Source organism: Syngnathoides biaculeatus, chromosome 10, assembly GCF_019802595.1.
Source record: "Syngnathoides biaculeatus isolate LvHL_M chromosome 10, ASM1980259v1, whole genome shotgun sequence".
Lineage (NCBI taxonomy): Eukaryota > Metazoa > Chordata > Actinopteri > Syngnathiformes > Syngnathidae > Syngnathoides > Syngnathoides biaculeatus.
In genome coordinates this window covers 16,181,724-16,195,760 of record NC_084649.1, presented here as the reverse complement: position 1 = coordinate 16,195,760, position 14,037 = coordinate 16,181,724, and the positions used below count along the sequence as shown (strand labels likewise).

The 14,037-nt window shown below is 42.5% G+C and overlaps 1 protein-coding gene across 4 annotated transcripts in view; it reads left to right on the top strand.

Moving 5' to 3' along the window:
* foxj3 (forkhead box J3) overlaps positions 1 to 14,037 on the top strand; it is a 157,156-nt gene that overhangs the window by 115,181 nt on the left and 27,938 nt on the right. For all 4 annotated transcript variants that reach the window (XM_061833024.1, XM_061833026.1, XM_061833022.1 and 1 more), the window contains one exon: positions 10,415 to 10,543. In XM_061833024.1, coding sequence (XP_061689008.1) covers positions 10,415 to 10,543 — 129 coding nt within the window. The remainder of the gene's footprint in view (positions 1 to 10,414; positions 10,544 to 14,037) is intronic.

The window sequence follows — 14,037 nt, the reverse complement described above, 5'->3', positions numbered from 1 at the left end:
ATAATATTCAATGGTGATTTCTTCTGCTTTCTTTGTGACTGCTAGTGTGTATCCCATTTCGTGCACAACATTTCCCCTCAGAGCCGCAGCAGTTTATGGAACCCATTATCTATCCATTTTCCAAACCGCTTATCCTCACATGTGTTGCAGGGGTGCTAGTTATTAGTAAATGGGTCCATTTTTCTTCTGTTGCTGATTATTTTTCTGTTTGAGTAATATTACTTGATCAAATCTTTTCTAATAGTCCATACTACAAATGAGCAAATTATGTATAATATTGGTGAAAATGGATTGGCCCAATATCGGGGAAAACTTTTAAGCTGTTATCGGATCAGAAGTTCAACGGAACAGCCCACAATGTTGTACATGAGATTTAAGAAATCAGTGCAGGTTTTGCAAAGTCTTATTCTAGTGGCAGATTTGACTTCAACCGCTGTAAAGTGTAAATAAATGTCTTGTATAGCTTACATACGGCAGAGAAGACCAATTTGTTACAACCTTGAGGCCAAATTTAAATGATTGAAAAAAATGTATGTCAAATGAGGCCTGAAAATGAAGAGTTTGTTTTCAAAACGAGACATAGGCATTTTTTTCAGATTTACGAAACTCGCGCCAAAATTAACCATTCGGAGCTGGATAATTTTGGCGCGAGTTTCGTGAATCTGAAAAAAAATGCCTATGTCTTGTTTTGAAAACAAACTCTTCAAATGGTGACAAATCAAGTTGTTTTTTTTTTCAACACCCTCAAATGTGTTCGATGGATGTATGAAACAAGGCCCCACAGAAATATGACGACTGCTTCATCCATCGTCTTTTTTTTTTTTTTGGTTTCACTCCTTGTTTGAGCCACGAAAATACACCCGCTTAAAGCCCAAGATGAATAGAATGCATCCCACCAAGCGGTAGCCACCATCAAGCTTGCAAACTAGCAGACTTAATAATAGTAAATAGTAATAACAGTCACTCAAGTTTTGAAAGCAGTAATTATATACTAGTTTATACAGTAAAGATGAAAAAGTGTGTGTGCGTCCGTTTGAGAGCGTGTGCACAGATTCCTGCTTTGTTTGCATTAGCAGGTATGTGTGATGTTTTTTGCTCTTTCAGCGTACTTGAAGCTATTTATTGACACTTCAGTTAGTTTATTGGAAAACTAAATATCCATCCATCCATTTTCTTAGCCGCTTATCCTCGCAAGGGGTTCCAAGAGTATTGGAGCCTATCCCAGCTAGGGTCGGGCAGGAGGCGGAGTACACCCTAAAACTGGTTGCCAGCCATTTCCAGGGCAGATTGAGACAGACAACAGTTGGACTAATAACACCGAGGGGCAATTTAGAGTCTCCAATTAATGCATGTTTTGGGGATGTGGGAGGAAACCGGAGTGCCTGAAGAAAACCCACACAGTTACGGGGAGACGATGGAAACTCCGCATGGGTGGGGCCGGCATTTGAACCCTGTTCCTCAGAACTGTGAGGCCAATGCTCTAACCAGTTGCTCCACCGTGCTAACGGAAAACTAAACATACAAAAAAATAAACAAATAGGACACGTTCTATATTTAATTACAAAAAAAATCCTAGCACACAATGAAAAACCTTATTGACGGCCTCACACAAATTAGCATTAGAAGTAACGGCTAGCAAAAATTAGCATTGAAAGTAACAACTGTTTCGAGTGATCACTCTTCAAACAACGCACGGTGACACAAATCCTGTAGGAACTCATAGACAGGTACTGAATATATTCGTCTTAGCTGTGAAAACCCGTATATTAAACTTGAATCGTGAGGAGCGACTTCAAGTTTTTTTACCTTAATGTACACTCCCCATAAGATGCTAAGATGCAGAGCAAGAACAGCAGGTATTCATTTTTATTTAAGTTGCTAGAAATTAGACGTTTGTGTGTTTGCGTGTCCGTGTCTGTTTGTGTGTGTGTGTGTGTGTGTGTGTGTGTGTGTGTATATGTACACACACACACACACACGCACACAGTGAAACTTTGGAGTTCGAACATAATTTGTTCCTGTGAAGTGTTCAGTCTGATTTGTTCAACTTCTGATTTTTTTTTTCCATAGGAAATAATGTAAATGAGTTTAATCCGTTCCCAAACTCCAAAAAATAAATTCCTTTTTTAATTCCTATTTATATAAAAACATGTACACCCTGTATTTTAAAAAAAAAAGTAAAAATGCATAAACTTAAAGCAACTTAAATGTGACCTTTTTGGTTGCGGTGTGATGGCATGAGAGGGACTCGAGAGGGAAGTCATCACTCAATGATTTGAGTGGGTAATTCTCCAGTAGCTTCTCCATTTCTTCTATTATCTGTGGTGTTTGCTTTGTAATGCTAGTTACTCCTCGGCTCACTAGCAGTGTTTTATTCCTTTTTTTTTTTTTTTTTTTTTTAGGATAGTCGAAATATTTGACTCAGCCATACGATACTAGTTAGCAAGAGCCGTATCAAACACACACCCCTCGTCATAACTAATCGTATTACTTTGTGTCAAAGTTTTATTAAGGCTTTATTTATATTTGTATTTTGTGTTTTTTGCTTCCAGCGAGCGGAAATGTGCAACAAAGCCTTTTTTGTTCCCGCCATTGCGATGTAGGCTGGACAAGACATGGCCGCGTGCCATGTAAAAAGCTGGTTTCTCACTGTCTCAGCACTGTTAACACGCGCCAGGCAGGCCACGCCTCTTTCGACACAGCATGCCAAGCCACAGGAATTCCCTCTCTCTTGTTTTTTTTTTTCAACACCCTCAAATGTGTTCGATGGATGTATGAAACAAGGCCCCACAGAAATATGACGACTGCTTCATCCATCGTCTTTTTTTTTTTTTTGGTTTCACTCCTTGTTTGAGCCACGAAAATACACCCGCTTAAAGCCCAAGATGAATAGAATGCATCCCACCAAGCGGTAGCCACCATCAAGCTTGCAAACTAGCAGACTTAATAATAGTAAATAGTAATAACAGTCACTCAAGTTTTGAAAGCAGTAATTATATACTAGTTTATACAGTAAAGATGAAAAAGTGTGTGTGCGTCCGTTTGAGAGCGTGTGCACAGATTCCTGCTTTGTTTGCATTAGCAGGTATGTGTGATGTTTTTTGCTCTTTCAGCGTACTTGAAGCTATTTATTGACACTTCAGTTAGTTTATTGGAAAACTAAATATCCATCCATCCATTTTCTTAGCCGCTTATCCTCGCAAGGGGTTCCAAGAGTATTGGAGCCTATCCCAGCTAGGGTCGGGCAGGAGGCGGAGTACACCCTAAAACTGGTTGCCAGCCATTTCCAGGGCAGATTGAGACAGACAACAGTTGGACTAATAACACCGAGGGGCAATTTAGAGTCTCCAATTAATGCATGTTTTGGGGATGTGGGAGGAAACCGGAGTGCCTGAAGAAAACCCACACAGTTACGGGGAGACGATGGAAACTCCGCATGGGTGGGGCCGGCATTTGAACCCTGTTCCTCAGAACTGTGAGGCCAATGCTCTAACCAGTTGCTCCACCGTGCTAACGGAAAACTAAACATACAAAAAAATAAACAAATAGGACACGTTCTATATTTAATTACAAAAAAAATCCTAGCACACAATGAAAAACCTTATTGACGGCCTCACACAAATTAGCATTAGAAGTAACGGCTAGCAAAAATTAGCATTGAAAGTAACAACTGTTTCGAGTGATCACTCTTCAAACAACGCACGGTGACACAAATCCTGTAGGAACTCATAGACAGGTACTGAATATATTCGTCTTAGCTGTGAAAACCCGTATATTAAACTTGAATCGTGAGGAGCGACTTCAAGTTTTTTTACCTTAATGTACACTCCCCATAAGATGCTAAGATGCAGAGCAAGAACAGCAGGTATTCATTTTTATTTAAGTTGCTAGAAATTAGACGTTTGTGTGTTTGCGTGTCCGTGTCTGTTTGTGTGTGTGTGTGTGTGTGTGTGTGTGTGTGTGTATATGTACACACACACACACACGCACACAGTGAAACTTTGGAGTTCGAACATAATTTGTTCCTGTGAAGTGTTCAGTCTGATTTGTTCAACTTCTGATTTTTTTTTTCCATAGGAAATAATGTAAATGAGTTTAATCCGTTCCCAAACTCCAAAAAATAAATTCCTTTTTTAATTCCTATTTATATAAAAACATGTACACCCTGTATTTTAAAAAAAAAAGTAAAAATGCATAAACTTAAAGCAACTTAAATGTGACCTTTTTGGTTGCGGTGTGATGGCATGAGAGGGACTCGAGAGGGAAGTCATCACTCAATGATTTGAGTGGGTAATTCTCCAGTAGCTTCTCCATTTCTTCTATTATCTGTGGTGTTTGCTTTGTAATGCTAGTTACTCCTCGGCTCACTAGCAGTGTTTTATTCCTTTTTTTTTTTTTTTTTTTTTAGGATAGTCGAAATATTTGACTCAGCCATACGATACTAGTTAGCAAGAGCCGTATCAAACACACACCCCTCGTCATAACTAATCGTATTACTTTGTGTCAAAGTTTTATTAAGGCTTTATTTATATTTGTATTTTGTGTTTTTTGCTTCCAGCGAGCGGAAATGTGCAACAAAGCCTTTTTTGTTCCCGCCATTGCGATGTAGGCTGGACAAGACATGGCCGCGTGCCATGTAAAAAGCTGGTTTCTCACTGTCTCAGCACTGTTAACACGCGCCAGGCAGGCCACGCCTCTTTCGACACAGCATGCCAAGCCACAGGAATTCCCTCTCTCTTGTTTTTTTTTTTCTCCCTCTCTTTCTATTCCAGTCGCTGTCCCTCATTCCCGCCTTCGCGCACAGACCAATGGCAGACGCGGAAGGCACCAGTGAGAATCATTTTTTCTCTCTTCTGCAGGCTGTTGGGCATTCCACTCCCTCTTTTTATTGTTTGTCTCTCTCTTTCTTTCTTTCTTTCTTTCTTTCTTTCTTTCTCTCTTTCTTTCTTTCTTTCTTTCTTTCTTTCTTTCCCGTAGACTTATATTTTGCCCTCTGCTGAAGTGGCCGTGAATTTGATGAAGCTGTGGCACAGCGGTGTAATGATGCAGGCTTGCAAGTCTGTTTGGCTTTTTTCCTTCACTTTCCTCTTTAGGCCATCGTCGTGGTGGTCACAATTCAGTTTTGATTTCTAGTTGGTTTTTTTATGTCATAGATTGTCAAATACTTTTTTGAAAATAACTCAATTGCCTGCTAAGAATAGAACTCAGACTTGTTTACTTGCTAGCTGAAGCGGAGTACACGGATAGCAATAATCTGCCCAAATTGAAGCTCTTTCCGTCTCTGCCGAGTCTAATTTACTGGTGTCTTCAAAAGATGATCTTTAGTGATTATCCCGTGGTGTGGAGAGTGGAGAATATTCGTTTTTTTCCCCCAATCCGCTCAGAAAAGAGTCACGAGTCGACATTTGTAAATGCTCAAAGGGTGCACACACATCGGGTTAGGGTTAAATTTTTACATTTTGTCCCTTCTGATCAAATTCCGCAAAGGTCCAATTATCTGAGGTCTCTGCAAGATTACCCTAACCGACTCTCCTGTGATATTTTTTTTTTCCCCCTTGCCAATGTGCTTGGAAAATGGTCAGGACTGACAAAAGTTCAAATAAGGGTACACGCATAGCACATCGTTGGCCAAATTTGAGGATTTCCAACCTTTCTGATCAAATCCAGTGCATGCTTGATCATTGGATGTCGGTAAGTGATTATTGTGAGCTATTTGTGCTTTTGTGTAGTTTGTGTCAAGAGTTATTTGTCCTGTCTGACTGGCTGGCAACACAGTCAGGGCCAAGAGTTGTAAGTGTTTGAAGCGGGTAGGCCACATCCAAGTCAGCCAAGACCCGATTGTCAGACGTCTGTAAAAGGTTGCTCCCGCCCTTTCTCCTGCCTCTTGCAGGTCAGTCTTGGTACTGCGACATCTGTTCTGGGGGAAGAGACTTTCACTATTTCAACATATTAAAAAAAAGCTTCTCACCATGTGTGGGGTTTTTCACAATTACAAATTGTTTTAAAAAATCAGATGTGTGTACCCAGATTCATCGTTCGCCAAGGAAGCGCTTGCATGTGCCCCCGTGTTATCCTTTTTTTTTTTTTTTTTTCATGCAAAAATGTGCGCACCACATGTATGCGAGCCCATGTTGCATTTTCTGGGGGTCTGCCCGAAACCACAGAGCGGCTAGGTTTTTAAAATAATCGCACTTTACGGGCGAGTGGCGTAAAAATAGATTGCGGCGAGCGACTTTTATGACTTTACTCTGCATAACAGTTATGTTTTTGCGGCACCCTGTTTTTGATTAGCATGCCGAGGCTGATTTTCATTGAGTTTCCCTTCACGCTAATGAACACTGGATCCAAGCCCACACTCAGCGCAGGGAGCCTACAGTCCCCTAATGAGCTCCTCTGTCTATCCTCTTCTCCCTCTGTTCCTTGAACCTTGTTGGATTTACCGTCTAAGCTTCATCTCTCTTTTTTTTTTCATCATGATTTTCCCATCTATCCACCAGCACGCATATTAAAAGCGTATAATGATGGGGTTGGCCCGCTTCATAACCAGTGTGGTGGTCGGCCGGCCAATCTGTTGCCTTTTCTTTGCGGTCTTGGTGGCTCGATGGGAACACGAAGAGGATTCAGTGTACCGCCGGGCCAGTCTGCTCGCCTCCAGGCTACGGTCTCTTCTGCTGCCTCATTGTGCCCAGCACAGGGCCGGCTCTGTTCCGCTCGCTGATGAGCAGAAGCCACCGGGCTGCTCTCAGTCACGGGTGGACACACATGCAGCCCACATCCACACACACACACCGATCCAAAGGAAGAACGTCAGTGCATTGCTGCCATTCCTTTCTCAGAGCAGCAAACTCCATGCGCTCTTTTCCAGATATTTTCTAACTGGTCTTTCTCTTCTCTTAATCCAGTGGAACCGCGACGTCAAACACAATCCAGTCCAGTTCTGTCAATATTATATTATATCGGACGTTTTCTCATCAAAATTGAAATACTGTACAGTGGTGACTTGAGATAGGAGTTTAAAATCATGTGACTGTGTTTGTACATGATAACATTGGATTCTCAATTCATATTTGATGTGAAATGAATGGAAATGTCATCGATCCGTTGCAGCGTTTCCCCAAAAAAATACAACAGAACTGCATAATATTATACTTAATAAAAACAGATATTAACCAAGGCCGCACGGTCAATCAGCTGTAAAGCGTTGGCCTCACTGTTCTGAGGTCCCGGGTTCAATCCCAGACCCGCCTGTGTGGAGTTTGCAGGTTCTCCCCGTGCCTGCGTGGGTTTTCTCTGGGCACTCCGGTTTCCTCCCACATTCCAAAAACATCCATCCATCCATCCATCCATCCATCCATTTTCTTTGCCTCACGATCCTCACGAGGGTCGCGGGGGGTGCTGGAGCCTATCCCAGCTGTCAACGGGCAGGAGGTGGGGTACACGCTGAACTGGTTGCCAGCCAATTGCAGGGCACATTGGGACAAACAGTTGCACTCGCGATCATACCTAGGGGCAATTTAGAGTGGGAGGAAACCGGAGTGCCCGGAGAAAACCCACGCAGGCACAGGGAGAACATGCAAACTCCACACAGGCGGGTCCGGGATTGAACCAGGCACCTCAGAACTGTGAGACCAACGCTTTACCAGCTGATCCGCCGTGCCGCCTCCCAAAAACATGCAACATTAATTGGAGACTCTAAATTGCCCCTAGGTGTGATTGTGAGTGTGGCTGTTTGTCTCTGTGTGCCCTGTGATTGGCTGGCAACCAGTTCAGGGTGTATCCCGCCTCCTGCCTGTTGACAACTGGGATAGGGTCCAGCACGCTGCCCGACCCCCGTGAGGATAAGCGGCAAAGAAAATGGATGGATATATTAATGACTGATAATTATGTAGAATTAATTAAATTCAGGGTGGCATGGTAACCATCTGGTTTGTGCAGGAGTAGGCAAACGTTGGCTCTGGGGCCACATTGACGTTTAATATTTGACAGGCGGGCCAGGTCACAAGCAGATGCTTTCATATGAAAAATAATAACAAAAAGGCATTGTAGTGTTCACACTTAGATTGACTTTTAAATGGGGACAGTGTTGTTTTGTCTGTCACTTTTTCTTTGCCAGTTTTCAAAATATGGTGTTAGTTTTGTTGCAATTCTCACGACAGCAGCTGCCAAAGTGGAAGGAGTGTCACTTATCCACACTGCAAAAGAAAAGCATGTGCTTCACTGTACACATTACTCGGTAATGTACAGAACACCGCACACGTTACATCAGCATGAACCAATAACTGACTGTATTAGTATTAAATCAGCAACTGAGTGCAGAATTGACATGACAACACGGAAAAGTACACTATTCCCACTACATTTCTCTAAAGACTCTTAACTGACAGATTGGTAGATGGATGCCGATTGTACTCCATGAAGGCAACCGTGTGTGTGTGTATGAAAACATGAAAGTACTTTAAGTGGCTGTTTGATATTGGGTGCATACAAACACGCACACAGACCACCGTAATTTAAGCAAGAAAAGGTGACAAGATTACGCAACTGTTTACCTCGCAAAGCTGTGGGTGATTGAAGGCGAGGAGAAGCACTTACTTGGGTGACGTTAGCCATGCAACGGATTAAACCAGTTCACACTCCCTACTACAATGAAGTTGAAAGCTCTCACTTTTCATTGTGAATATTGTCATTATTCAAGCCGCTTATCCTCACAAGGGTTGCGGGAAAGCTGGGGCCTATCTCAGCTAGCTTCGGGCGAAAGGCGGACTACACTATGAAGTGGTCGCCAGTCAGTCGCAGGGCAGGTATCGACACCTTCACTGAGCGGGAATCCATCCCACGCTGCCCGCGCCAAAGGCAGGCATGTGTACTACTACACCATCAGTGACTCCCTATTGTAAATATTATTTCAGATAAGTATTGTAAATCCTTCAGTGAGACAGTCCTTAACCTCCATGACCGATTTATGATGCCCCACTTCAGGATGACCCACAATGCATTGTGCACTTAATACACCAATAAAACTGCATTATTTATGTGTTAATTAAAAAAGTAACGAAAAACTTTTTACAAAGGGAAATATAAAGTGTGGCGATAGTGAAATTGTGCATTTCTTTACACAGTAATATTGCTATTATCCATCCATCCATTTTCTTCACCGCTTATCCTCATGAGGCTCGTGTGGAGGGCTGGAGCCTATCCGAGCTTTCAACGGCCAGGTGGCGGGGTACACCCTGAACTGGTTGCCAGCTAATTGCAGGGCACATCGAGACAAAACAGCTGCACTCACAATCACACCTCGGGGCAATTTAGAGTGTCCAATTAATGTTGCATGTTTTTTGGGATGTGGGAGGAAACTGAAGTGCCTGGAAAAAATCTACACAGGCATGAGGAAAACATGCAAACTCCACACAGGCGGGTCCAGGATTGAACCCGGGACTCCAGAACTGTGAGGCCAACTCTTTACCAACTGATCCACCGGGCCGCCATATTGGTATTAAAAAGCTGCGTCCTTGTCTCCAAAACAATCTATTTTCAGAAAGACAAGATCAGGAACATCAGGTGACTCGTGTCTAAAGGCTGTACAGTGAAAAAACACCAATGAATTTCACCAAGATTGCACAAGCCAGTCACAAAATCATACTTTTTTTTTTTTTTTTTTTTTTTTATTGCTTTGACCTAAGCACAAAAACAGTAGCTCTCCAATAAATGAGGATGGGTAATACACACAGACACACAAAATAAATGCTGAACCATGAATATGCATGGGTTCCCGATACAAAATTTTATGCCGATTGAGATCTGGTCTTGTCATAAAAGACATTACGGACGATTACCCGTTTTTTTGCGACTTTTAAGGCTCATTTTATTTACACGGGCCGGGAATGAGTTTGAGTTACAGTTTGTCGGAGGATGATTAAGATTGTCGTGCCAAAGTGCTTAGGCTGGTTTCGGCCGCTCTCAGTGAAAGGTCAGCATCAGCGGCAGCTCTGAAAATCTTTTGTAGGCTGTCTCATACGGATTTGCGGTCGGTGAGCAGATGTGGCCGACATCGGCACCAGTGTGACCTTTACTGATGGGAATGTCTCAGTTGTCTCCAGACTGAATCCAACTAGAACCGCTACACACTCTCTCTCGCTCTCTCTCTTTCTCTCTCTCTCTCTCTCTCTCTCTCTCTCTCTCTCTCTCTCTCTCTCTCTCTCTCTCTCTCTCTCTCTCGTACAAACACACACACAGAAGTGAAAGTGCTCTGCGATGACATATTTTCCAACACATACACACAAAGACATCAGATTATCCCAGTGAACCTCACACCCATCATTGCACAGGAATGTACAATAAGCAATAATGTGAATGATGATGTGATTTGTGCGTGAAGTAGCAACGCTCACGTTTGTGTGTGTGTCTCTGTTCCAAGGTGGCACTGTACAACACGGACCAGGAAGGGAGCGACAGTCCGAGAAGCAGCCTTAACAACAGTCTGTCCGATCAGAGCCTGGCCTCCGTCAATCTCAACAGTGTGGGCAGCGTGCACAGCTACACGCCGGTAACGCGGAACTGCACTTTTTCTTTTATTCCGGGGGCTAAGAACGGGTTTCAAAATGACTTGATCCAAAATGCGCTCGACTGGAGTAGAGGAAAGGAATGTCAAACCTGGCAGGGGGCGCATCGACCTTTAAATAATTAGTTGCTACAGCGAAAAGAGGAACAATAGCTGTTACTTTTTTTACGTTTACGCTCCCGCACACGAAACCCCAGCTCGCACTGAGCGAGAGGCGGGGTACACCCTCGACTGGTCGCCAGTCATTCGCAGGACACATAAAAGATTCACACTGGCATTCACGCCAACAGACAATTTACACTTCAATTAATCAAGGATGCACATTTTTGGTGGTGTGAGAGGAAACTGGAATACCTGGAGAAAACACACACACAGGGACGGGGGAGAACCTGCAAACTCCCTCAGAACTGGCTGGGAGAAAGCTGAAGTATGCAAAGAAAACCAATGTGACAATATTTAACTTAATTTAATTTTCGAACAGTGAACATCTATTGTGAGGCCGACGCATTTACCATTAGAATAGTCTTAGTCTTTTTTTTTTTGATACCTATTTCAGCCCTTTTTACCCTTTATTTCTGAATATCTCAGGTACACATCATGATGCAACTTGGGTAGCGACACCGGCTTGTCATTTCAGGAGGAAGGAATCCTTGCACAAACAGTAAATGCACTCAAGACATTCATGCATGTCTTGGATGGGGAAATGTAGCGCCATCTAGTGGAGTAGTAAAAAAAAAGTAGTTGTTTATATGTTAACATGAGATTACGTTGAGTCAAATGTATAGGATCAACAATGCAGTCTTCGATGAAACATTTTGATTGTTTTTGTGCCTTTTAACATTTCAGAAGTAACTATTTTTTCATTCAACAGCTTGCTAAAATTTGAAATGCAAGGGCTGTATAGTAGCAGTGAACTCAACTCACAACACATTTTGGCAGATAGTGCGCGGTTTTTCAAAAGAGACTTCAAACTGTTTATTGCCAGGCCCAAATATAATTTTAAAACTGAGAATCACACAATGTATTGAAAACAACCACACAGCTTTGCCTTGCGGGGGGAAAAAAAACAATCGCAAAATGCTGTAAACGGGCTAATGAAAAACATTGGCATGGTGGTGTGACAACCATTTAAGACGGCTTTTTTAACACAAACGGTGCAGAAACACAAGTAAATGGACAACACAACATTATACATACCGTAATTCCCGGCCTCCAGAGCGCACCTGGTTATAAGCCTCACACAGTGCATTTGTAAAGGAAATACCATTCAGTACATACGTACGCCGCAGCTGTGTAAAAGCCGCAAGTGCCCACATTGAAACACGAGATATTTACAAAGAAAAACGGTACACAGAGAGTTTAACGCTACCACCGCCGCCAGGGCCAGTTAAAAAAAACAAAACATACCGGTAAAAATCACTGAGACACAGCAGTAACACGCTAGTGCAGGGCGAACAGGGCCAAACTGGTAAAACCCACTTCCTCTGCACATATATTCCACCAGTCTCACGCTTATCTTTTCTGCTCAAGTGCCCCCTAGCGGCCATTAGAAAAAACTGCACAAATTTGCCGCATTACCGCATAAACCCCAGGGTTGAAAGCGTGCGGAAAAAAGTTGCGGCTTATAGGCCGGAAATTACGGTAGAAATTTCCTCTTCCGTGAAAACTAACTCCAGTTATTACAACTTTTTTTTTTTTTTCAAAGGCACGATTCTTCAATATTCATCCTTTTAAAAGCAACACAATGAAGTGTGGTGCTTTAGAAATCTGCTGTGTCCGTTCATATTTTGTTTAATGTTAAAGTGTATGGAAGGTTCTCAATGCACCTTTTTGGTAATATTATCCACTTTTTTATGCAGAATTCAAATCTGGAATCCGTTATGAAGGAAACATTTTTATTTTTCGATAATCGCCAAAAAATGATCGCACATTGCTGGTTTCACCGGAAAAAGACGGAAACGAAGCGGAAACAGCAGCGTAGGAACGTGATGTCATAACCGGTGACAACAATGGCGAGCATTAGAATACATTGTAAGAACGCTGATGAATTTTCCGATATTTCGAGCAATGAACACTATTATTCTGAGTAAAGACGGTGAAGAATACGAGCTTTATAAAGGCGTTAAAGGTTATCATTTGGATTCAGTTAGACGGCTTAGACGTTCAAACGCAGATGAAAGTGCCGAGCAAGCGGTCCGGATATGCCTCGTGTTGGAAACAAAGACTGGGAAGCATTTGTGAAGTTCTTGTTTGGTTGAGTTAGTCATAAACCGATAAATAGTAAAGGGAAACTAGATCAAAGTTCGCGGACTTTAAGTCATCAACACTTATGTTTTTTGGCCAAACATCGAAAAGGTTATGCATTTTATGGTACAGTTGAACATATATTTTCATCTAGATAAGATAATTTGCGTTAGAAATTAGACCTTCGATACACTTTAATAATAGGCTGCACAATCCCACCCCCTTTATAACTTTAGCTCCATTCTCATTGGGTATGCAGCAGCCTGCTTTTCCCCAATTTACTAGTGAACTAATACAGCCTCTAGTGGCTGTGTATTTGACACACACGCGCGCACGCACATACACAAATCTATACCAAGGTAATAATGCTTCATTTTGATTGACACCGTCAGAGAGGTATTCAACTAGCTATGTTTTGAGGTGTATATCCACCTGGATTAATAATTAATAGTCTGACTACAACATAGTTTTCATTTGAATTATTTGAGCTCTACGCAGTGATGTGCTGTGATTGTGCGGATCCTCAAAAAATATGATTCCAAATTTCCAAAGTGATGACCTTAATTGTATGCTTTATAGATACATACTGTAGTGTATAATCTATATTGAAAGGTATTAAAAATGCCACGTTGTTGTTCAATTGAAGAAGCATTTCCTCGTTCCCTTCCAATTTTGTTGAACATGTTTAAGGCGGCACGGTGGATCAGCTGGAACGCGTTGGCCTCACAGTTCTAAGGTCCCAGGTTTGATCCCGGACCCGCCTGTATGGAGTGTGCATGTTCTCCACGTGCCTGTGTTGGTTTTCTCCGGGCACTCCAGTTTCCTCCCACATCCCAAAAACATGCAATATTAATTGGACACTCTAAATTGCCCCTTGGTGTGATTGTGAGTGCAGCTGTTTGTCTCGATGTGCCCTGCGATTGGCTGGCAACCAGTTCAGGGTGTACCCCGCCTCCTGCCCGTTGACAGCTGAGATAGGCTCAAGCATACCCCGCGACCATTGTGAGGATAAGGGGCAAAGAAAGTGGATGGATGGATGTTTCAGGTAACAGCATGAGTGGCTATTGGTTATCCTGTGGACCTGAGAGTACTCAGGTACTATGTTTCATTTATGGCTTCCCTATGTGGACTTTTCATGTTCTCCCTGTGCTTGCGAAGGTTTTCTCCACGTGTGCCCACACATTCCAAAAAACACGTTAGGTTAATTAAAACACAAAAGTTTCCATAGATGTGCA